Consider the following 23,312-nt stretch of genomic DNA (forward strand, 5'->3'; position numbering starts at 1 on the left):
ATTAACATGCAATTAATACTAACATACAACCACAAATCAGAAAAAGTTGGGACAGTGTGGAAAATGTGAATAAAAAAAAAGGAGTAATTTACAAATTTCCCTTAACTTTTATTTCATTGCAGACAGTATGAACACAAGATAATTAATGTTTTTTTTTGGTCAACATCATTTGATTTGTAAATAAACATCCATTCTTGCCATTCAGGCTTGCAACACATTCCAAAAAAAGGTGGGATGAGGGCAATTCAGAGGTAGTAATGAGGTATAACAACTAAATAATGATGTGATTTGAAACTGGTGATGTTAACAGGTGATTGCAATCATGATTCGGTACAAAAGCAGCATCGAGGAGAGACCTACTCCTTTAGGAGCAAAGATGGGCAGAGGATCGCTAGTTTGCCACCAAGTGCGGGCAAAAATCTTTGAAATGATGAAGAAAAACGTTTCTCAAAGACAGATAGGAAGAGATTTGGACATTTCTCCCTCTACAGAGCATAACATAGTGAAAGGAATCAGGGAATCTGGAGAAATTACCATGCGCAAAAGCCAAGGGCGCAAGCCTAAACTGAATGGCCGTGATCTCCGAGCCCTCAGATGGCACTGCATTAAAAACCGTCATTCGTCAATAAATGATATAACTACGTGGGCTCAGGAGTACTTCAGGAAGTCACTCTAAAGCACTACAGTAGGTAGTTACATTAGGGAATGCCAGCTAAAACTGTACTATGCCAAAAGGAAGCCCTACATAAATAGTGTCCAGAAGCGCCGTCGACTTCTCTGGGCTCAGAGGCATCTGGGATGTTCCATTGTGCAGTGGAAACGTGTATTGTGGTCAGACAAATCGGTTTTTCACATCTTTTTTGGAAGAAATGGACGCTGTGTGCTGCGGACCAAAGAGGAAAAGGACCATCCAGACGGTTACCAGATACAAGTCCAAAAGCCAAGGTCTGTCATGGTATGGGGTTGTATCAGTGCCTTCGGCAAAGGTAAAGTGCACTTCTGCGATGGCACCATCAATGCTGAGAAGTATATCTCAGTTTTGGAGGAACAAATGCTGCCTTCAAGATGACGTCTTTTCCAGGGACAACCATGCTTATTTCAGCAAGACAATGCCAAACCACATACTGCACGCATAACAAAGGCATGGCTGCATAAGAAGAGGGTGCGGATGCTTGACTGGCCTGCCTGCAGCCCTGATGTGTCTCCTATAGAGAATGCTTGGCGCATTTTGAAACGAAAAATGCGTCAACGAAGACCCCGTACTGTTGCGCAACTAAAACATTGTTTGCAGGAAGAATGGGACAAACTAACACCTGCAACACTTAGTCACCTGATTTCTTCAATGCCTAAACGTCTTAAGTGTTGTTAAAAGACAGGGGAACTGTACAAAGTGGTAAATGCTGTACTGTCCCAACTTTTTTTGAATTGTGTTGCAGGCCTGAATGGCAAGAATGGATATTTATTTACAAATCAAATGATGTTGACAAAAAAACATGAATTATTTTGTGTTCATACTGTCTGCAATGAAATAAAATTTGAGTAGAATTTATAACTTGCTTTTTTCTTTTTTTATTCACATTTTCCACACTGTCCCAACTTTTTCTGATTTGGGGTTGTATTTCAAATATACCCAAGCTAGTAGCCAAATTGTCTAAAGATGGATTACATTAATCGACACATAGTAATAAATGCATTAACAGTATACAAACGAGGGATTGATGTCTACAATTTAATCTATATCCCTATCAATTGTTTGGTGAAATCATGCCATCTTGCAACTTATAAAACAACCAAATGTAGCATCAGTGATCTACCAATCATTCTATATAAATGTTAATCAGGTGACCAAAAAATAGTTAAGAATAATGATAAATCACAAAATTCATTTAAATCATCAATGTACAGTAGCTCTAGTTTTAACTATAAACCTGTACTAGAATATGATAACTCTGCAGTGAATTTACCTACAGATGTGCACTTTATTATTAATTAAATAACTAAGCATGATCTAAAAGGTAAAAAAAGGAAAACGGAACAAAAACTTATTTCAAAAAGCCCTAAAACTCCTATACAGCTGTGCTCTTCTGAGACCTTAAATGTGGCCTTAAATGTTAAAGCATTAACCAGTGAGACTTTTTACGTTAAAGATCTTATAAGTGATAGGAAAATAGATTGTATAACATTCAGGTTTACATGTACTTTAATAACCTTGTTTATTGAAACCTGGTTTCTAACATGCCAGGTAAACCCTCATTCTATGTAGAGAAATCCAGTTATTAGTCTGAGATACCAGGTTAACACATGTAGATTTCCTCAAAAGTAATACAGTTATTTGGCCATGTAAACACATAGCCAGGTTACAATTAAGGATTTTGTAGTCTGCGCATGTCCTCTGCACTCTGTCTGCCTAGCTTCTCACAGCAGTCACAAGGAGAAGGAACTGTAAGTAAAATTTCCTTTTGGAAATGCTTGAGAAATCACATTATTTATCCACCTGATTTAAATAATCTCTCTGAACATTTCAGAAATTGCTAAATTTCTGTTAATGAGATGAATGTACAGTGCTAAGCTCAGTACCAATCTCAAGAGCAGTGTTTAGATAACATGTCTGGATAACAGCTCCTGGAATTTCTTTCCCCCTCTCTCTCTCTCTCTCTCTCTCTCACACACACACACAGCTCTGCCCACATTTTCGTTTGCATTAAGCATGTCAAATTCACAAAACTTTACTACTTTATCTAAAGCAACTCATTGCTCAAGTCTAAATGTATACTTGTTCCATCAGAATTCTGCAACTCGAATATATTTTATGTATATAGTGCCTTTCATGTGCGCAGTTCCTATAAACAAAAAAAAGATCACACTTGCCTCCAGCAGAAGCTTAATAAGTCACATTCTGGTATTGCGCTGTTAGGGTTTTGCAAGGAAAGCTGTGTAATTAACAAAATTAATTGTATTTCAACATTTATGAATGTCAATATTACCTTGGCAACTATTTGTTACAGTTTAAAGTTGCTGTTAGACTTAGTATTTATATATTTTATACTATAACAGAATAAAAGTTTTTCAACTTGCAGGCAATGTGCAAGCAGCAATCTTTTTACAGAAGCTCTGTGTTCTCTCAGTTTTAATTTTGTTTCTGAACTCAATTTTTCTAATCTTAAGCTTGATTTGATCTGGCCTCTGCCTTGTTCACTTAAGGCAGTCATTAGAAATCATTTAAATTAATTTTAAATGGAATTTAAAATGTACAGATGATCTATACTCCATGCAAACACACACTTGCTCATCTTGACTGCCCTTTGAACAAGGATGGTTTCTTTGCTTTCTCTGGCATTTTCAGTACAATCCAGCCATTACATTAAGGGTAAATATGCAGGTGTTTGGGACTATTGTGTCCTGGATAATGACATGTCTGTCAGGCAGACCGCAGTTTGTGAGTCTCAAGGATTTTGTCTCAGATGCAGATGTGAACACTGAAGCACCATAAGCAACAGTTCTTTTGTTTACTCTGTACACTTTAAAACAGCATTTCTCATCCTTTAAGAAGTTGCGACCCGAGTTTTCATAACAGTTTTAATCGCGCCCCCCCTAACATTTTTTTTGAAATGTAGATGCATATTTTATTATACATACTTAACTTTTATCGACATTTATCTAACTCTATATTTATTGTTCTAGTATCAGAATGTAGTTTAATTTATTTTGGTTTCAACAGATGTTTTCTTCATATTTTTGAATCTTGTTTTCTTTTTTCACATCTTCGCACCCCCCTAGGGGGGCCCGCCCCACAGCTTGAGAACCACTGCTTTAAACTATAAATATAACACCAGGTTATGTCACTTGCATCAATTCTCTGATGAATCTGCACTTACTGGGTATATCAAGAACTGTGTTTCCTGGTGCACAAAGAATTGACTTTCGCCACACCAAAGAGCCTCTATGCTCAGTCACTATTCAGAGAGTGAATGTTGAGATGGTGCACCGCTACAAGCACTACTTTTACACGCTGAGAGCTGAATTGCTCTCATAACACAACGGAAATAAGAGAGAACAGGCCGTTATTTCTTAGGAGACTTATTTTAATATGGGCAACAACATCCATTACATATTCTACAACTCTGTGATGGCCATAGTGATTTTCAAGGCCAGGCCGGTAACCACTTAAGGAGAGCCATACTAAATCAACAAAGTAATTAAAAGGGAAGGCTAAAGAGAATGTAAACAATTTTGAGTGCATGTTGAACAATGTGGCACCTCTCTGGTACACCGAGTACTTTTAGACAATGAATAAGCAGAAGTGCATCAAGAAATGCTATGGGGACTTCTTTATACCAACAGCACTACACCTGCATACTGCCCCTCACTGTAACTACAGAGGTTTTTCTTTTTAAATTTTCTTCCTTTTTGTCATTCTGGTGTGTGTTCGGACCATTGTGTATGTGATTAAATATTTATTGATTGAATTCTGCCATTGTGACTTACTCAAGAAGCTCTACAATCCTTACAATCCAGAAAAAGGACAAGGCAGAAAAACTGATATAGTTCTGATAATTACATTCTTATAAAACACTGCATATTTGTGAAATAAACGCTCTGACTAGATTAAATGCTGAAAGTTTCAGTTGACTGTGCCAACGCTAAAACTGGTAAAATAGACATCAAATATTAAATGTTAAAGTTCCACAATGGATCCTTTTCTTTAACTTCTCACATATTAATATGAAAACAATTTGCCAAAAGGGATAATTCTAAGCTAAAACACAGTTAGTATGAAAAAATATATAATATATAGCTTCTCTTAACTCACAGGGTTTTTAATGATATGTTTAGTTCACATGAAAGTGCGCAGTGTGAACAGAAACTGAACAAACTGGAAAAAGTAACAAATCTCATGATTTAGAACAAAGAAAACAGACTGCAAGTGTGAAAACATCTTTAGTCTTGGTCCACTGCTAGTTCACAGCTGTGGAAAAGTAGTAAACCCAAAGCTCATAGCACACACTGCAACTGACCCAAACCGTTTCCTTTCATTCTGAAAACATGAGATTATTTTTTTTTTCTCTGCCATCACTACAAACTACATGGGTTAAGTAATATTTTAAAAACATATCACTTTTTCATGGAGTACTACCCCCAGTTAAAAATCATAATGGGTTAAAGGTGGTTCACAAATCAGAAGAGTTAACAATCATTCCAAAAAATGGTACAGTCTATTAGTAAAATGATTCTTACTAGACTACCACAAACATAAAATGTAAGGTGTATTGGCAGCAAGAGTACTTTCCATAATGGTGAAACTTCCAAAACAGATGCTTGCTTCGTTTTAATAATGGTATTATAATACTCTTGAATGCAACTGCTAAGTATTAAAGCCCATCATGTGCCGGTGAAGTGGAACATTACTTTAATAAGTAAATTGGCTACATTACTTATTCTTAAAAAAAAAAAAAAAAAAAGTAAAAATATATCTGTATTACCTAAATGTGTTACTTTTTCTTTTGTATGAAGAATTGCACATTTCACTGACCAGCATTTATCAAATCCTAAACCCATACAGCTCATGAAACCGAGTGACAAGAAACACAATCACATCTAAACATTTTCTTGCATTTGATAAATACATGTATTTCTTCATGTGCTGTGAACAACAATCCCTTCTTCCATTCTGAATGTGAGCCTCCACATATTTGCAGCATGAACATTAGCCGCTGTGCCACCAGATTGCATCTTTTCCAATTATCTACAGCAAACAGCTGGCTTAAAACTAAATTGGAATATTATAGGTTTCTGTTACTGGATTGCATACAGCACGCACACTCTTTTCTACTTGGCTGTGTGATTATGCCCAAAGCACTGGCATACCACGCATGTTTCTTGCATTAGAATCAATGCTGCTGGTACTAGTCGCTTGCTCCCTGAGACCCTAAACTAGGTGGATTGAATTTATCCCTCAGCACATACGGGATTAAATGTATAGCTATAACCTTTCATTCTTTTCACTTGATTACATGCTATTCGCATGCTAAACCTCTTCCTTAGCGGAGGTACACCAGCCAGTACAATATTACATAGGCAACAGCAGGCAATTTCTTAAAAAAAAAAAAAAGACAATATTTTGACAAAACAACACAGTTTTTATTTTTTGAAATTCCAGGAATAAGCTTCCTTAATAGACACTTTTTTTTTTTTTTTTTCTTTAAAGTTACACAGGTATGTTAAAAAAAAAAAACAAAAAAAAAAACCAAAGCATTATGTTAGGTTACTCATTACTTTAAAAAGTAATGTTATGTTTTCCAGAAACAATTTTGTTTAATTTGTTCACATTTGGCTTATCTGTGGGTTATGCATTTTTCAGGATATTTCTGTCAAAATTTAAAGGCTGGGGTTATCTGCAAGTGCAACAGCAAAAGTGTTTTCCCAATAATTTTCAACAACTGGACTTTGCTGCTCAAGCAATTAGAGAAGACAAAGTTGCCTTTGTGACGATATGCCTTTCACTTATTTCTTGGCTGTTACTAGCCAAGTTTCCATCCAGTTTTTTGCGACGTTTTGTTATCGACAAACAGAATATACGTAAAAAAAAATTGCGAAATTTGCTGTCTCCAGCCTGTTTCCATCCAACTGGCTTTTTATTGATAAAATGGTGTGCGTGATGACGTCATCCCCCCCAAAACGAACTGTCGCATAAGTTTTGTTGTATCGCGGAAAAAAATCTGCCCGTGAGCCGTTTCCATACATAATTTTGTGTATGTCGCAAATTATCTACCTTTTGTTTTCCACGTTACACCCCCTCCACTAAACAAAGAAACAAAAAAATGGAGAGATTATTTAGACAGTTTTTTGAAATTTGCCAGCTTACTGTTATTTCAGTTTCACAAATAATTGGAATTGTACATAATATCCGAAGACGACAGCAGAATGAAGCAGTTGCTTGTCCAATAGCCCTAGAGCTCGAAGAAAGTACCCCAGTGCGACGAAACCCACGGGTATGGGAGAAACGACGAAATAAGACCTTCTGGGAGGAGGTGGTGGAGAGACACTTTACAGAAAATCTCTGGCTGCAACATTTTAGAATGACACGGCCAACGTTTGAGATGTTGTGTGGATTCATCAGTCCTGATGTTGCGCCAATCACAGGTTGCCATCGACCACGGTTCCAACCCAAAGCGGATTGCCATCGCCCTTTACAAGCTGGCAACCTGCGCAGAGTATAGAGTAGTTGGAGAAACTTTTGGGGTTGGTAAAACTACCGTCCATCGATGTGTATATGCTGTGTGCACCGCAATTAAAGAAAAATTAATGCGGCGTTATATCAGACTTCCAACTGTAGCGGAGGCCAATGAAATTGCATACCGCAATTCCTTGGTGCATCTTGTGCCACAGATTTACAGTGCGCTGGATGGCACGCATGTGCCTATTCTTCCCCCGACGGAAGGCTACCGTGATTACATTAATCGCAAAGGGTGGCCATCTATTGTTCTCCAGGCCCTTGTTGATGACAGGTGCATGATACGAGACATTTGCGTTGGCACTCCTGGAAGTGCCCATGATGCAGCTGTTTGCGCAGCATCGGATCTGTACAGGTGAGCCTACCTTTCAACATCCCTTCTCTGTGCGATAACTGAATTAGTACTGTAACCTGCTTCCCTTAAGGTTTTTAATTAAAACTGAAATTTGAATTAATACAAAATACCGACATTTAATAAAAAAAATAAAAATAAAATAAAGTTAATATTAAAGGAGAGACTTTCTCATATATGCTAAAACATCTGCCATTTAATAATAATAAAAAAAATGTTTAGATAATGAAACACACAGTTTATTAAATATTTTGACTGGCACAGTAAACTACCTTTGCGGTTTTTGTATTATTTAGACATCCGGAGAGACACCCCCAGGCTACAGTTGATGTGGAGGGAGTTCAGGTACCCATTTTAGTAGCAGGAGACCCAGCCTATCCGCTACTGCATTGGCTCATCACGAGAAATAACGAGGCTCTTCATCAGACCATGCGAACCGCTCCGCTATTCTCGTTTTGATTGCACGTGATGAAAATGTATCATGTGACACATTTATCTGCGTTAAAGCCCTTTTTTTCCCAACAAAAAATGTTTCCAATGTAGTTTTTGCGACATCTGAAGTATCGATATGGAATGCGCTAAAGTTAAACGGAAAAATATTATGTCGAAATGTACAACATTTTATCGATAATTAGCATTTCCATCAGCTAAAATTTGAAGCGCTAAATATTTTTTCGCAAAAACTCCTTGGATGGAAACCTGGCTACTGTCAACTCAGGATTAGGTGGGGGACAGCTTTAGGGAAATTTAATTTAGTTTGTTTGACAAATATTCAATGAAGAACTGAACAAAAGAAACTAACATCAAATACATTACAGACAAGTGGTGTTTGAAATATAGGAGATACATAGAGTACTTATTTAACCATTATGTATGCACAATGCATTTTTAAAATCTGAACTATTAGAACATACCCAAGTGGACATTTGTGGGCTTTGTCCTCAACATTAAAAAAAAATAGTTCAGTTTATTTAAAAAATTCTCAAAATGTCAAATCAAAAAAACTTCAAGGAAAGCCCAAGTTCAAAAATTAACATAAGGCTTACCAAAGAATCAATAACAGATATAGGAATAGACAGTGGAGCTAAGCACCTACACAACAATAAACAATAACCTGAACAAACATTTCTAAGGCAAGTTTTTTTTATTTAAACATTACAGTCTTACAGCAAAAAAAATGCCTATGATGTTAGCAAAAGCAAATACAGTAGGCTATGAAATTAAATAATTTTAAATCTTATTTACAAACATTCTCTTGTGAGTTTTGGTATTTTACACAGAGAATGTAAAAAGCTAAAACTCAATTGATTTCTATAAATTATAGCAATAAATATTGTGCAGAATTCTAAGAGACCTATTCTTAACTGCTGGGTGACGGACACTCTTATCAAAACCAAAATGTGTATACCCATACGCATTCAGAGGGAAGGCAGCTACTTTGACATACTAATCTTGAGCATCCTGAAAGACAATGCTCAAAAAAAAAAAAAAAAAGTTATCTTGTTCCCATTCTGTTAGAGTTTTCAAAAATAAATTCTCTCTCTACCATTAGTACAGTCAGAGTTGGGGGGGTAGGTGTCATTTCAGCATTACACATTCAACACATTTCTTTCACAAATGTCATTTTAAGAATATGAAACATAAATGTGTACTCCAGTTCTAGATTGCACGTGTCTGATACTTTAAGGGGTTGGAAGGGAACATGCCACATAGGACAAGCACCAAAAATTGCACTTGATTGAATGAAATCTATAGTAAAAGCATAGTTTTCTACTCGCCTAAAGCTGACATGTCTGTTAACTATAGGTGCCCTTTAGGAACCAGGGACTTTTCAGAAACTGCTTCCCACCTCAGGAACATGGGGCATTCATGGTCCCTGGGAGGTGGTCCTTGGTACTTATTTTTAACGGCTACTCTAGGGTACATACTTTTCGTTAAACCAGGAACTATCATGGATGGGGCTGGTGATGACTTATGTTGATTGGTTGACCACAAGCTCTGGAACAATCTTACAAATCTGTTAGTAGTTTGGACTTTGGCACTCCACTGCCACTAGAAACCATCCAAACTTCATACCGCATCGCTCTTCAGAGCTGCCACCCTGGTGCGGTATGACAAGTACCAGATTGAAGCAATATTTTTGCCCATGAAGTTGTGATATCTTTGCAGGAACAAGGTGGGGGAGTACAAAACCATAAGGTAGCAAGCAGAAACTCTCTAGCTTCTAGCCAAAACATATGGCACATACAATTACTTCCATTACCAAGTTCCTACCACAAGCATATTTAGAAAATACTAGTAATGAAAACACCCAGGATATGAGAGCAGTCAACTCTTTTCTCCCAGTGCTGAATAAAAAAAAAACAATATTTATGACAAATGTTATGTTCGATGAGCCTCTACAGTATGTAAATTCACATACTTATTACATACCTGTTTGTCACATCACTCATAAGCTGAAAGGCAATTTTTTTCGGGTGTTTGGTTGGGTCCTCTCCCACAAGCTACCTGTCTTTCATTTTTATTTCCAGATTGCTTGAATGTAAACTGAAGTTCAATAAGTGCGATTAAGTAATACACAAAAAAATAAAATAAAGTGCCCGAAGTCTGTGCCATTCATGCACAAGCAAGGAGTCAACATCAAGTCAACGAGTCTAACAGTCCTCCTAGCAGAGGGTCTACCTGTAATGTTAAAGGGTTTTGTCAACGTTTACAGCTGATCATCACACTCTCTCCCAGGATGTCAACTAAGTTTATATCTGCCATCAACCCCAGCTGTCAACAAAAGTTGACGTCCACCCTAAAAGAGTTAAAAAGCAACTGTAAGCAATTAGACCTCACATCATCTATCATCTGGAGTTATTAAAGGGGGGGGGAACCTTACCTTTTCAATCTTAACTGATGGTGACATTGCAGCATGTAAAGCAACATGATTAGACCTCACATCAAATGTGACATTCTTTTGAGAAGTATTGTTGACATCACTTTCCCCATCCTCTTTGTTTTTTGTTGTAATAGATGAAGCTGCTGCACTAACTTCATTGGGAACACTTTCTCCATCTTCACAGAAATGGGACTCAAAGTGTGGTTTTCCATTGGTTATAGTTTTTGTGATCTTTAGCTTTATTTCAGGAGATTCACTTTTCTTTTTTGGGCTGATGTTCTGTGGAGGAGTTTCATTTCCTTTCAAACTCAGAGGTTCACCACAAAACATTGCAACTTTATCCTGGTCTCCATTCAATACCCGAGAAGTCAGGTCCTTCAGTGTTTTAGCTCGAGAGTCATGCACATTTATTTTTTGAAAAACACTGTCCTGGAACGAGACAGCCAACTGAGCTGCAGCTTTATCTATAAGAGTGACTGGATCAGTGCTCATTTCTTCTGGTTCTGGATTACTCATATTGCCCATTGCTTCAGGCATTTGTTTCATGCTGATGGGATTCAAGTGTTGTGGGATCAAGGGTAGAGAGCTGCCTTTGATATTTAAATCCATGTAGTCTGATGTATAGCAACCTCAAACTCTAGGAACAGAAAAGAAAGAACAGAATTACAAAAATGTAGATTGTTCTAAAATTCAGTGGCAATTAGCATTTATTTGGCACACTCAATGGTTTTAAATTCTGACTTTCCTTCAGGTTATTGCAGGAGTCCTTCAAATACTCTCTCTGTTATCAATACTGGTACAAACACAGATCAGAATCATACTATATTTTTAGAATGTTAAGTCCATTCCTGAATGTACACTAAAATTACTTGAATGTGCAAACAACTGCAACATTGTATGAGATTAAAAGTAGATGTAAAAAGCAAAGTTTGCAAAAAAGACGATACCAAGTGGCAGCACATTCAAATTACTTCAGCACTTAAAACAGAAACAAGCATAATGGAACCAATGTGTGAAGATAAAACCCCAGCGTTAGCATACACCACACAAGGCTCGCTCCCTGCTATATATTTAGCTAAACAGCGTGATTAGGAGAATGTGTCTTGTCTATGCCTGGGGGAAGAAAATGTCCATTGTGCCTTCTAGCCCTGCACCGGTGGCTAAGATGAGAAGGAAGAATGACTATAATGAGATATCGTATGGGTTTATGGGCCAAGAGGAAATTTGTCCTCTACAATAGTGTTTAGGGCCAAAAAAATTTTTCAGTTGGTCAGCAAAAATCAAGCAAGGCTTGCATTTTAGCAAAGTCATTTCCAACTACCTGTACATTCTCCTATGTTAATAAATCCAGAAGCTCAAAACCCCACTCTTTGATTAATCTAATGTTTGGTAAAGATAGACTTTGCCGTCTCCACCTTGCTGCTCTTCAATCTAACGTTAGTAAATGAAGCTGCTTGAAAAATCTATAAAGATGTGCGAGACACTTCTCAAACTAAAAACGGACCACAAGTCAAACAGATTGAAAACCACTGCTATACAGGCATGTTACTCCAGAGAGCTATAGTTGTACAAGCAGCAGATAGTAGAAGCTGGCTGGTATGCTCTGTAAGCTAAGCTGTTTGTTAGGGGGTGGGATATCTGTGGCAGTAGCAAAAGGCACGTCTAAGCTAAAATATGTGGAAAACCAGTGAGGGTTATAAAACAGGAAAACTTATAAAGAAAACTGCATATTTCAAGAAAACTTGCCTGCAAGTGATGTGAATTGAATCTGGAGGCTGCAGAAGAGTGAGGACTACAAACAAAGTACGCACAGGAAGTTCTTATTTTGCACCTTTCTTCATTGACAATAAAAAATTAGGACATTAGGAATTGGTTTGTTCCCCTTAAGAATAGTTGAAAATAATTTATATGACGAAAGTTCACACACATTTATGTATCATTTTATAATGTTACAAAAATAGACTTGTCACAAAATAGACTGAATATGGTGGGAAATGGCCATTCCGTAATCTTCTAACACAGTCATCACTTCTCAGAGCACACAACTACAACCCCCCACCCTGTCTCAAAGACTGTTTACAATCTCATCTTTGGACTTTGATAAGGATTTTGCTTTCTTCACCCATGATACCCCAACCACTTTCGCCAAAAGTTTTACATTTGATCACATCTTCAGACCTTAGAGGGCCATTTATTCACCCCCACATTAAATAAAATCAACAGGGATGAACCAATAAGCAAAATAAGCATGTGTTTAGGGCACAAAGGGAACTTTTTTTTTTGGAAGTTATAAATATGCAAAAATAAGCGTAAAAGTAGATTACTTAATCCGTATATATTGAAATGCAGTATATCTTAAAAATTAGAAAGCAATATAATGGAAGACATTTTGTTCCATAAAAATAATTGTTTCTTCATTAGAACGCGCGTTTTAAAAAAAATATTATCCATCAACATCGATTTCTGCAGAAAAATTATTTTAAAATGTCAATGTGACAAGTGTGAAAGCATTCTTAGGTAGGCTGGACTGAAATGTTTGGTTTGATAGCTTCCGCTGTTACTATGTCCAGTTAATATATGTCAATGTTTTCTTTAATAGGTCTGATCAGCGAGGACGATGAGACGGCCTACAGGGAGGAGGTCAGACTACTGCCAGAATGGTGTCAGGACAACAACCTCACCCTCAAAGTTAGCAAAACTAAGGAGATGATTGTGGATTTCTGCAAACAAGCAACTGAGCACAGCCCCATCTACATCAGAGGTGAGGCTGTGGAGCAGGTCTGCAGCTTTAGGTTCCTCGGAGTCACCCTCACTGATGACCTTAAAATGGTCAAGTCATACTGCGGCAGTAGTCAAGAAAGCCCAACAACTCCTCTACTTCCTCAGGAGACTGAGTAAAGCCCGGATGTCCCCCACAACCCTGTGCAGATTCTGCAGGTGTACTGTGGAATCCATCCGGACAGGATGGATCACATCCTGGTACAGCAACTGCTCAGTTCAGGACTGCAGAGCTCTGCAGCGTGTGGTGAATACAGCACAGAAGATCACAGACACACAGCTCCCTGCGATCCATGACATCCACACTACAGGCTGTCTGAGGAAAGTGAACTGTATTAGGCGGGACCCCAGCCACCCTGCACTGTCACTTTTCACCCTCCTCCCATCTGGGAAGTGACTAATGTCCATTCGGAAACATGCACCTCCAGGTTCAGGAACAGTTTCTACCCAATTGCAATTAGACTCATGAACAATCAGCAACCTTGTGTCACCTCCACTGCTACCTGCACATATACTTCTGCCACTTTATTTATTCCTGGTATTATTTATTTATATTCATTTATTGTGTGTTTTTTTTTGTCTATGTTCGCCATCTGCAGGGCACATGCAAGCATTTCATTGTACATGGTACTTGTACACATGACAAAGAATTGAATATAATTTTTCTTCATATTCATATAGATGTTTTCAAAAGCAATACTAATTACATTTTTGTTCAATGGGGACCAAATTAATTGGGAAGAACAGTTCTTTTGAAAATTTATTTTTTTATTTCTAACCTTTTCATTTTTTACTGTATAGTCTATACAGTACACATTTTTAGATATTCTGTCTTTTTAATAGTACATTTATTTCTTGTTCTTTTTTACTTTGCAAAATAAAGATTTAAGATATAAAATTAATTAGATCAGCTGACAAAAAAAAATACATTTAAAAATACCTTTGTTCAGGAAGGCAACAACGATATTCTAACCCTTCCCTCAGTTTACCCTGTCTGTCCAAGAGATCAGGATGATTTGCATTTGTATCACAAATTGTGTTTTTTTCAGGGTTGTCTTAAAATATTTGTATTTCTAGATTTTATTGTGGTTTATTGTATGATAATCCAACTCAAAGCCTTGTGTGTCTTGAATTTACCTTAATTTAGTACTTTGTGCTGATATTTTACATCCAGTGTTGTGTATTTGACCTTTGTATCTACCTTTTCCCCGCTGTTCATTCTGAAATTCTGTGATGCGATTTGGGCATGGGAGAGGTGCTATATATATTATCATCATCATCATTTTAGTTGACTAAAATGGTCATTTAGAAAAGAAACATCTCAGCAGAACAACCCACAGTTAAAATTTGGCTGAAAAGTATATGTAAATAGATTATACCGTAATATACTGTAGCTGTGATGATTTTTAATTATATTGGGATTAAGGTTGTCATAGTTAATGAAAACTAAAATCAAAACAATCTACAATGGAACCTTAGTTTGCCAGCATAATTCGTTCTGGACAAGTGCTTGCAATCCAAAGCACTCGTATATCAAAGCGAATTTCCCCGTAAGAAATAATGGAAACTCAGATGATTCGTTCCAAAACCCAAAACTATTCATATAAAAATGATTAATACAAAATATAAAGTAAAAATACATAAAACAAATTAACCTGCACTTTACCTTTAAAAAGAATGATGGCTGGTGTGAGCGAGTTTCTAAACTCATGTGGGATTCCACCCAACAAGACGACACGCGGAAGAATGTTCCAAAGCAAATCGCAGTCTCCCAGCGCTGTAGCAGTTCGCTGTATAAGCGCATCCAAAAAGATTGCAGACATGCTACAAGCGCCTGCCGTCGGTGGGTGATACAAGGAACATTATAAAGATACCGCTACAATAAATAACAGCGCTGATGCTGTTTCAAGCTTAATAAAGCTGGTGTTGTTAAAGTACAGAGAATCAGCTTCGTGTTTTGGGGCGCAAGATGGGGACTCCTTTCACAGCACACACGTGCGCACGCACACACACACACACAGTCACAATGCTGCAGTAAACAGTATACGCTCGAGAGAGAGACGCGCGCGCGAGCGAGCGAGACAAGGAGAGAGAGAAGCAGGCCAGCGAGAGAGAGACGCGCTGGGCATGAGGGAGAGATGAGGAGAGAGAGACGCGTGCGCAAGAAAGAGAACCATCAGCTCAGCTGTGATCACATGACGCTCAGCAGACAAAGTGTATCCATACTACTCGTATTGCAAGACATCGCTCGTTTACCAAGTCAAAATTTATTTAAAAAAATTTTGCTCGTCTTGCAAAACACTCGGAAACCAAGTTACTCGTAAACCGAGGTTCCACTGCATTATTAAAAAAACATTTTTGTAAACTGAAATAAAATTAACAAAACCGAAATGAACTAAACAAACCTATTAAAGTAGCTGGAAAGACTAACTGAAATTACTAAAATATTTTTTAGCTTTCGATTTTGAATGAATAATCTTGCCATTAGTCTTTAACCCTTGTGTTTTAACTCTAAAACAGAATGTCATCCACCATGAGCCACCCACACATATACATCCAGTGAACGGCGGCTGATGACAAAGGGCAGCTGTTTACATAACATTTGCGGTAACAAAGCACTTATTACATGTGAAATGGAAAGCAATTTACGTGCCACCTTTCTTTGTGTTTGTTGTATATCAATATGTAATTCAAACTGCTGAAAGCAGAATGTGCTGGTCAACAAAATGTTTACAATATGGACAGAAAAATCATGAGTGAGTAATGTTTCAGTTTATTTCTCAGGGGACTGCTTTTTGTTGACAGCAATTCACCTACCACTTCGCACAGAAGAAATCGTTTTTACTTTCTCATATACGAAGTATAGAGAAAGTATAGTAATCATAAAAACATTCGACCTTGATATTTTGATGAATCTTGACGTTAGACCTCCCAGAGTCCAAAAATACAGTTTTTTGGAAGTGTTTGTGTGCGCGTGTGTATATATAAACATAACTAAAAAAAAAAAAAACTAGATAGATGGATGAAATTTGGCATGTGGTTGTTACACCACAATTGTAGATCTGTATTAACTTTTGGGCCAAATCCATCACCCGGAAGGATCACACATACTCAATTTCTTTTTTTACTCATGCAGCCAAGACCGTTTTATTCAACTTTACTTTTATAATAATTGCTCAATATATTATAAATTTGATTTGTTGTTGATGGTTCCTTAACATACAAAATAAAAATATAATTGTCTAGTGGTTTACTCCTCAAATATCCATCCCCATATCGGAGTATGCAGGAATGTCTAGGGAAGACTACTCCCGGTTTTTGAAAATAAAACGGCACTGATCGAGAGACTGACTAGGTCATCATACAAGATCGGCATATTGTTGCTCACTAATCACTTTTGCTTTAAAAAACATTGTTTAACAGTGAACCGATAAAAACAAAAAGGTAGGTAGGCGAAGAGATTCTGCCAAGTGCTAAAAAACTAAACATACTAATGGGTTTTTATATTTATTCTATATTTATTAAATTTATCTTTTTTTTAGTTCATATTCAAAACTCAATATACCTGATATTGTAAAAGAAATCCATTAGCAGAATCATATTTTAAAATATGTCTCCCTTTTTTCAATGTTTTTCTCTCTCTCAAAATAGATAGTTGAAATCATCATATTCTTTTTGTTCTTAAGATCAGCCTTATCATACATATTGCATACCAGGGATTTTTCCTGTCCTACATCCAAACCTGCTGCGGCAGGCTCCAGCTTTCCTGTGATCCTGCTCTGGATAAACAGGTTAGATAATGTATATATTGTTCTTAATCTCAGATGCTGTCTCGGTTTTATGCCTGTCCGTGCTCCTATTACATCCTCTTGCTCTGCTCATTATGGATTTACTGTCCTTTATGTTGGGCTATTCAAGACTCTTGCCCCTAACCTTGACACTACATGCTTGTTTTTCTTTGTTTCCCTCAATACAGCTAGGCGGATCGGTATGGCATCCGCAGTGATGTGGGCTCTGCATCGGTCTGTCGTGGTGAAAAAGAAGGTGGAGGCAAAGCTCTCAATTTACCAGTCGATCTACATTCCTACCCTCAACTATGGTCATGAGCTATGGGTAGGGACCGAGAGAACGAGACCGCGAATACAAGCGGCTGAAATGAGTTTCCTCCGCAGGGTGTCTGGGCTTTCCCTTAAAGATAGGGTGAGAAGCTTAGTCATCCGGGAGGGGCTCAGAGTAGAGGCGCTACTCTTCCACATCGAGAGGAGTCAGATGAGGTGGCTCGGGCATTTGATCAGGATGCCTCTTGGGACGCCTCCCTGGTGAGGTGTTCCGGGCACGTCCAACCGGGAGGAGGCCCCAGGGAAGACCCAGGACACGCTGGAGGGACTAGGTCTCCCGGCTGGCCTGGTAACGCCTTGGGATTCTCCCGGAAGAGCTGGAAGAAGTGAACGGGGAAGAGGGAAGTCTGGGCCTCTCTGCTTAAGCTGCTGCCCCCACGACCCGACCCCGGATAAGTGGAAGAGGATGGATGGACGGACAGCTAGGTGGGGTCTGCACACGGATTCAAGTCTATGACCCCGGTTCTTCCTAAGCCCTCGTGATTTTCATGAGAAAATATTAAAAATTATAAAATTGTTCATATTCAGTATCTAGTTTTGATTATGCTTGTTTTTATCAGACAAAAACAAAACCAGATAAACCATGTAGTGTAGTAAGCTTCCACTAACATTAAACTCGTATCCAAATCTGTTAACTGTACAGTTTTGTCCGATTGTGACGCAAAACGAAACTCCATAATAGGTGCTCAATGCCATTAATTACTAACACTAATACTGAAACTAATAAGATATAAAAATAAAATGAGAAATGTCTTTGTGAAATAAAAACTAAAAATACATGAAGGAAAACTAAAATAAACTGAATTTTCAAGTAAGGTCAGAAAAAAATATAGAAATAAAAACTAATATAAAAAGGCAAAACTATAACCGTGATTGGGATATTAAATTTCGGCCATACCACCCACCTCTATTTGAAGCCTCTTTCAATATCTAACCTTAAGGATTTCCAATGTTCATGATTATAAAACATTTGATGAGAACTGATTATTGACACATCTGGGAAACCTTAGTTTTATGGAACTTTGAAATGTAATAAAATGGTCAGTATTAAAAGCAAATTGACAACATTATTTTTGTGAACAGTAGTGCTGGGCGGTATGACCAAAATTCTATATCACGGTATTTTTCAAAATTATACCGTTTCACAGTATTGGACGGTATTTTTTACCCCCCCATGCATGAGTGGATGTTAACCACATTTCCACTGCAATTACTGGCTAAGAATAAACTATTCCACGGTCATGAGAACTGTACAAAAAACATTTTAATGTGCACACAAGTATTAAAACAGGTTCGCATGGCCCCATAAGGTGATAGTTTTCAAGGGGGTGGCAGTAATGAAGAGACGGAATCACATTGCATGACAGTTGCAGTCAAAATATAGAGCCTTTTTATTGAACACTATTTGCAGACAACTTAAACTAAAATTTTAACAACATATTTGCAACCATTCAAAGAGGCATTTAGACTTGGTAAAATATCTACAGGTGCTTGTCAAAAGTTGTATTGCACTGCGCAATGTCTTAGAAAAGGAATAAATAGTAAGTCCACTGACATGTTAAAGTGACTTTTTAAACAACTTTACCATCATTAAACTGCATAATATTTAAACTAATAAATAATAAAATAATAATGCAACTTCCAGTAAAACTATTACTTCTAAGACTTCAAGCCAAGGTGCATTACACAGTATTCACCAAATAAAAATAAAATAAAACAAGTGCAACTTGGTGAGGACATCTTTACCAAGTGAACCATCAATTAAGGCAAACAGCATTAATATGGACCTTGCTTCAAGCTAAGCTATATACAAAAACTAGCAAAACACCTGCGCTTCACAGCGGAGAAGTAGCGAGTTAAAAGAAGTCATGAAAAAGGAGACATTTTAAAAATAACAACATGATTGTCAATGTAATTGTTTTTTGACCGTTAGGAGTGTTGCTGTCATCAAGGATTTGATTATCATTATTTCTTTTAATCAGGTTTGTATTTGGATGATGTGTTGTGTTCAAGTTACATGTGCTTGTCAACCGTTGTAAGGATAACAGGTTTCATTCATCTAAGTGTTCACTACCCAAATTGGTACTCGTGAATCTAAGATGTTTAACAGGCATTCCCGGTATTAAGTTGTGGATTTCCAGGCGAATATTTAACGGCAACGTGTCTATGAACTTAATTTAAACTTAAGCTTTACATCTTGCTTTCCTATTGATATGTCTACAAAGGCTTGTTCAGCTTCAGAGGGTTGTTCCTTTTTTTACTGCATCAATAAACTGCATGCACGGGTTTACCTTTCCCAGTCCTGCAAACGTTAGTGAAGTGGTTCAATTTACCACATTTTTTTTAACACGGTCTTCCTTTCACCACATTTTTTACACTGTCTTCCTTTAGCTGGACATTGACTTTTTCCACCGTGTGCTTTGTTTCCGCAGTAGCTGCACTTATGAATATGCTTGTAAGCGTCACTCGCTTCATATTTTTTTGCTGCCTTCTCAATTGTGTAATGCGTTTTTTGTTCAGCACTCTTTGAAGCTCTTGCTTGTTGTCTGCGTACTGCGTTCACAGTCAGTTCACATGAGCCGCTCGGAGTACATGCATCGAAGGTTCTCATCTGTGCTTGTGCTATTTCGTGCAATCTTGTGATGTCCATGGCTTTGTTTAATGTTAGCTAAGATCCGGCACATAAGTTTCTCTTGCACTTTCACCGAGTTTGTGCCAAACAAGTCTATCCCTGACCATCTCACCTTCATTTGCATAAGCAAAGTCCTTCACCAGCAATTTTAACTCCGTTACAAAGTGACCAAAAGTCTCGTTTATACCCTGCGTCTTCTCATTAAACTTGTATCTTGCGAATATCGTACTCGTCTTAGGCATGACAAACGCCTCAAAACGGTCATAAGTTTTCAGTACCGTGGCTTCCTCCTGGGTGAGAGTCCATGTGTTAAAAATGTCTCTTCTTTTTTCCCCCCAGTCCACAGGAGAAGGTAGGTGCTTTTCTCACTATCGTCTTTGCCTTTTAGTGGGCCAGAAAACATCAGCTCCACGTGCTGTCAGAATTTTTTCCATTCTCCCGGCAGCCATGACTGTCCTCTATTCTGACACCATGTCATGTTTTCACAAATTGTGAAAAATGAAATGATGGCGAGACTTTTAAAGTATGCAGGGGAACTTTATTTATTACAGCTCTTACATTCACAGCATCCGTACTCTAAATTAACTTCCATAATAGTAACCTTGAGGTCCCCTTTTTCTGGTGCCTTCCTGATGACATAGGTGCCTAAATCATGCCTGATAATACATTTCAATGACATATAAATATTACAGTGTTCATCTCAATAGACATCTCACCACTCAAAGCGCTACTCGTGAATCTAAGATGTTTAACAGGCATTCCCAGTATTAACTTTTTGATTTGCCTGCGAATATTTAGCGGCAGTGTGTCTATTGGATTGCTGCTGATGGACGGCCTTATATGGGCAGGCACTCAATTACGTGTGAGGCGTGGGTACTGGGGATGCAACATAGGCAGGCAGCCAACTACGTGGGAGGCGTGGTGATAGGGGACGCAACTCCGCCTCACACAGAGACCAAGCTGCAGGCTATGGCCGTATATATGTATGTAAGTAGGATTCAGTTATGACCGTTACATGTAGAATTTCAAAATGAAACCTGCTTAACTTTTGTAAGTAAACTGTAAGGAATGAGCCTGCCAAATTGCAGCCTTCTTCCTACACGGGAAGTTGGAGAATTAGTGATGAGTGAGTCAGTCAGTCAGTCTGGGCTTTGCCTTTTATTAGTATAGACTAGCAAAATACCCGTGCTTCACAGCGGAGAAGTAGTGTGTTAAAGAAGTAATGAAAAAGAAACATTTTGAAAAGAACGTAACATGATTGTCAATGTAATTGTTTTGTCACTGTTGTGAGTGATGCTGTCATATATATATATATATATATATATATATATATATATATATATTAAAACTTACTGCTCTGATGATGATCTTTCTGAACAGAAAAAATAGGTCATTACGATAGCAATTGACAAGAAGAATACATAATTGTAGAATTACAGTATTTGAGGGTTCCTCTAGAGTGCCTCTTTCTCTTGCACAATTTGGCTGAAAAACTAATCATGCACATCATCTCATAACAGTTTTGAATTTGGTATTTTTCAGGCCAGCCATTTTAGCTCTAGACTGTTCTCAAGAAACTGACACACACACACACACACACACAATCAAGATATAGATGTTTTCCTTATCAGGGGACCCTAAAATGCCAAGACCTGTCAAAAACTGGAGATTAAAATTTGACGAATCTAAAGCTTTTGCTAGTCCCCCATAGATAGAAGGTTATGGTGGGGGAGGGTGCAAGGAAAAAAAAAAAGATTAAAAAAAAATAATTTTCATGTAATCTATATTGTGGCACAGTTTACAGATAATTCCTTTAAAAATGAATAGAATTTTAATTCCAAAACTTTAAATTGGCTTTGCATGAGCAAGTGTGGCTTCATACACAAGATGCCCAGCAAGTGACAACTGTACCATACAATATTAACTTCTACTTTGCGTTTGATGCTGCTGGGATAAGATCTGGCCTCCTGATTTATATATTAGAATGTTGAATAGACCGCGGTGCCAGTTGAAGTAATGTGGAATTTTGTTCCCCAGATTCCTTATACTTCCCCCCCATATCAGGAATACCACAGAAAAATGCTGTTTGAGGAACCATGTAACAAAGCAGACTGTTGGTCAAGTAGTGCCACAACAGCCCAACTTGAATGATGCTGCTTCAGAGCATTTATAAAATTGTATGCATTCAGCATAATTCAGAGACGAAAAACAGAAGGTGAAGGGGTCATGTTGTAGACAGACCACCCTTCAAGAGGTGTTTACAAAATTCTAACTTACTACACAACATATAATCGACTGGACAGCAAAAAAAGGAGAATGCAAAGTATATATATATATAATTCACTAAGGCAAGACAACCATGGAAAGCACGCCGGAAGGGGTGTGGATTCACTGAGCTGCCGACAAGACAGACACCTATGGTGCACGCAGGAAGGAGCTACGCCCACCAACTCCTGGCACCTCCGAGCCACGTTGACTGTTCATAGAGGCATGTTTCTCGCGGAAGTGAATCGCCATATGCAGCGTGTAAAACGGTTTGCGAGGGGTATCCCAAGGAATCCTTAAAACGTTCCTTTACAACTGAGGTTAAAACAATGAAGTAAGCAGTGTTTAAAAACCGAGTTTTCCGTTACGACGCACGACCGCGTGCACCATAGCAAACTGATTTACACACTACATACAGCAATTCGCATCCGCAACAAACATGCGTTGTGTGTTGGTTCGTTCCTTGCATTGTTATAATGTTGCTTTTCTTGCTGATTTATTACATTACCGATTTTTTAAATGTTAATTTTCTCCCTGTGCTTAAAAATCATTAAAAAACCAGCCTGGTTATGCGGCGTATGGTACGCCGCAGGTTGGCTAATAAAATGATAAACTAGCAATACCTACTGGCAGTCTGGGTCTAATTCAAAGGTCTTGAACCACTTTCTATCCTAAGGGGTTATTCAACCACTTGCCAAATGGAGTGCAACTCCAACTCACTGCTTTTTACCTACACTATCTCCCTCAGAACCTAAGCTAACTTCTTCTCCCAAGCCGTGTTGCCCGAGACAACCTTTCCTCAAATGCCACCACAAGGGAAAAGCGACTTTAAACCTCCTTTTCAGGGTATCTTCCAAAGATTTTAGATTATAGCTTACCCTACTGGCTGTCATTTTTTCCTATAAAGTTAAGGAAAAAAAAAAAAAAAAAAAAAAAACAACCTTATTCTTAAAACTAAATTTCCAGTGACTGTTACTCCAAGATGGTAGTTGCAACTAGGCTGAAGGAGTTACAGTACATTGAAAATATGTACTGCCTCACACTTCTTGGCC

At 37.9% G+C, this 23,312-nt stretch overlaps 1 protein-coding gene across 3 annotated transcripts in view; it reads right to left on the reverse strand.

Moving 5' to 3' along the window:
• Positions 1-23,312, reverse strand: part of nsd2 (nuclear receptor binding SET domain protein 2) — a 139,669-nt gene that overhangs the window by 111,571 nt on the left and 4,786 nt on the right. For all 3 annotated transcript variants that reach the window (XR_005633412.1, XM_039751741.1, XM_039751742.1), the window contains exon 2: positions 10,468-11,104. Coding sequence is in view for 2 of the 3 variants with exons in the window: in XM_039751741.1 (XP_039607675.1) it covers positions 10,468-11,076 (609 nt within the window). In the remaining variant the exon portion in view is untranslated. The remainder of the gene's footprint in view (positions 1-10,467; positions 11,105-23,312) is intronic.

The sequence above is a fragment of the Polypterus senegalus genome, chromosome 4, assembly GCF_016835505.1.
Source record: "Polypterus senegalus isolate Bchr_013 chromosome 4, ASM1683550v1, whole genome shotgun sequence".
NCBI lineage: Eukaryota > Metazoa > Chordata > Cladistia > Polypteriformes > Polypteridae > Polypterus > Polypterus senegalus.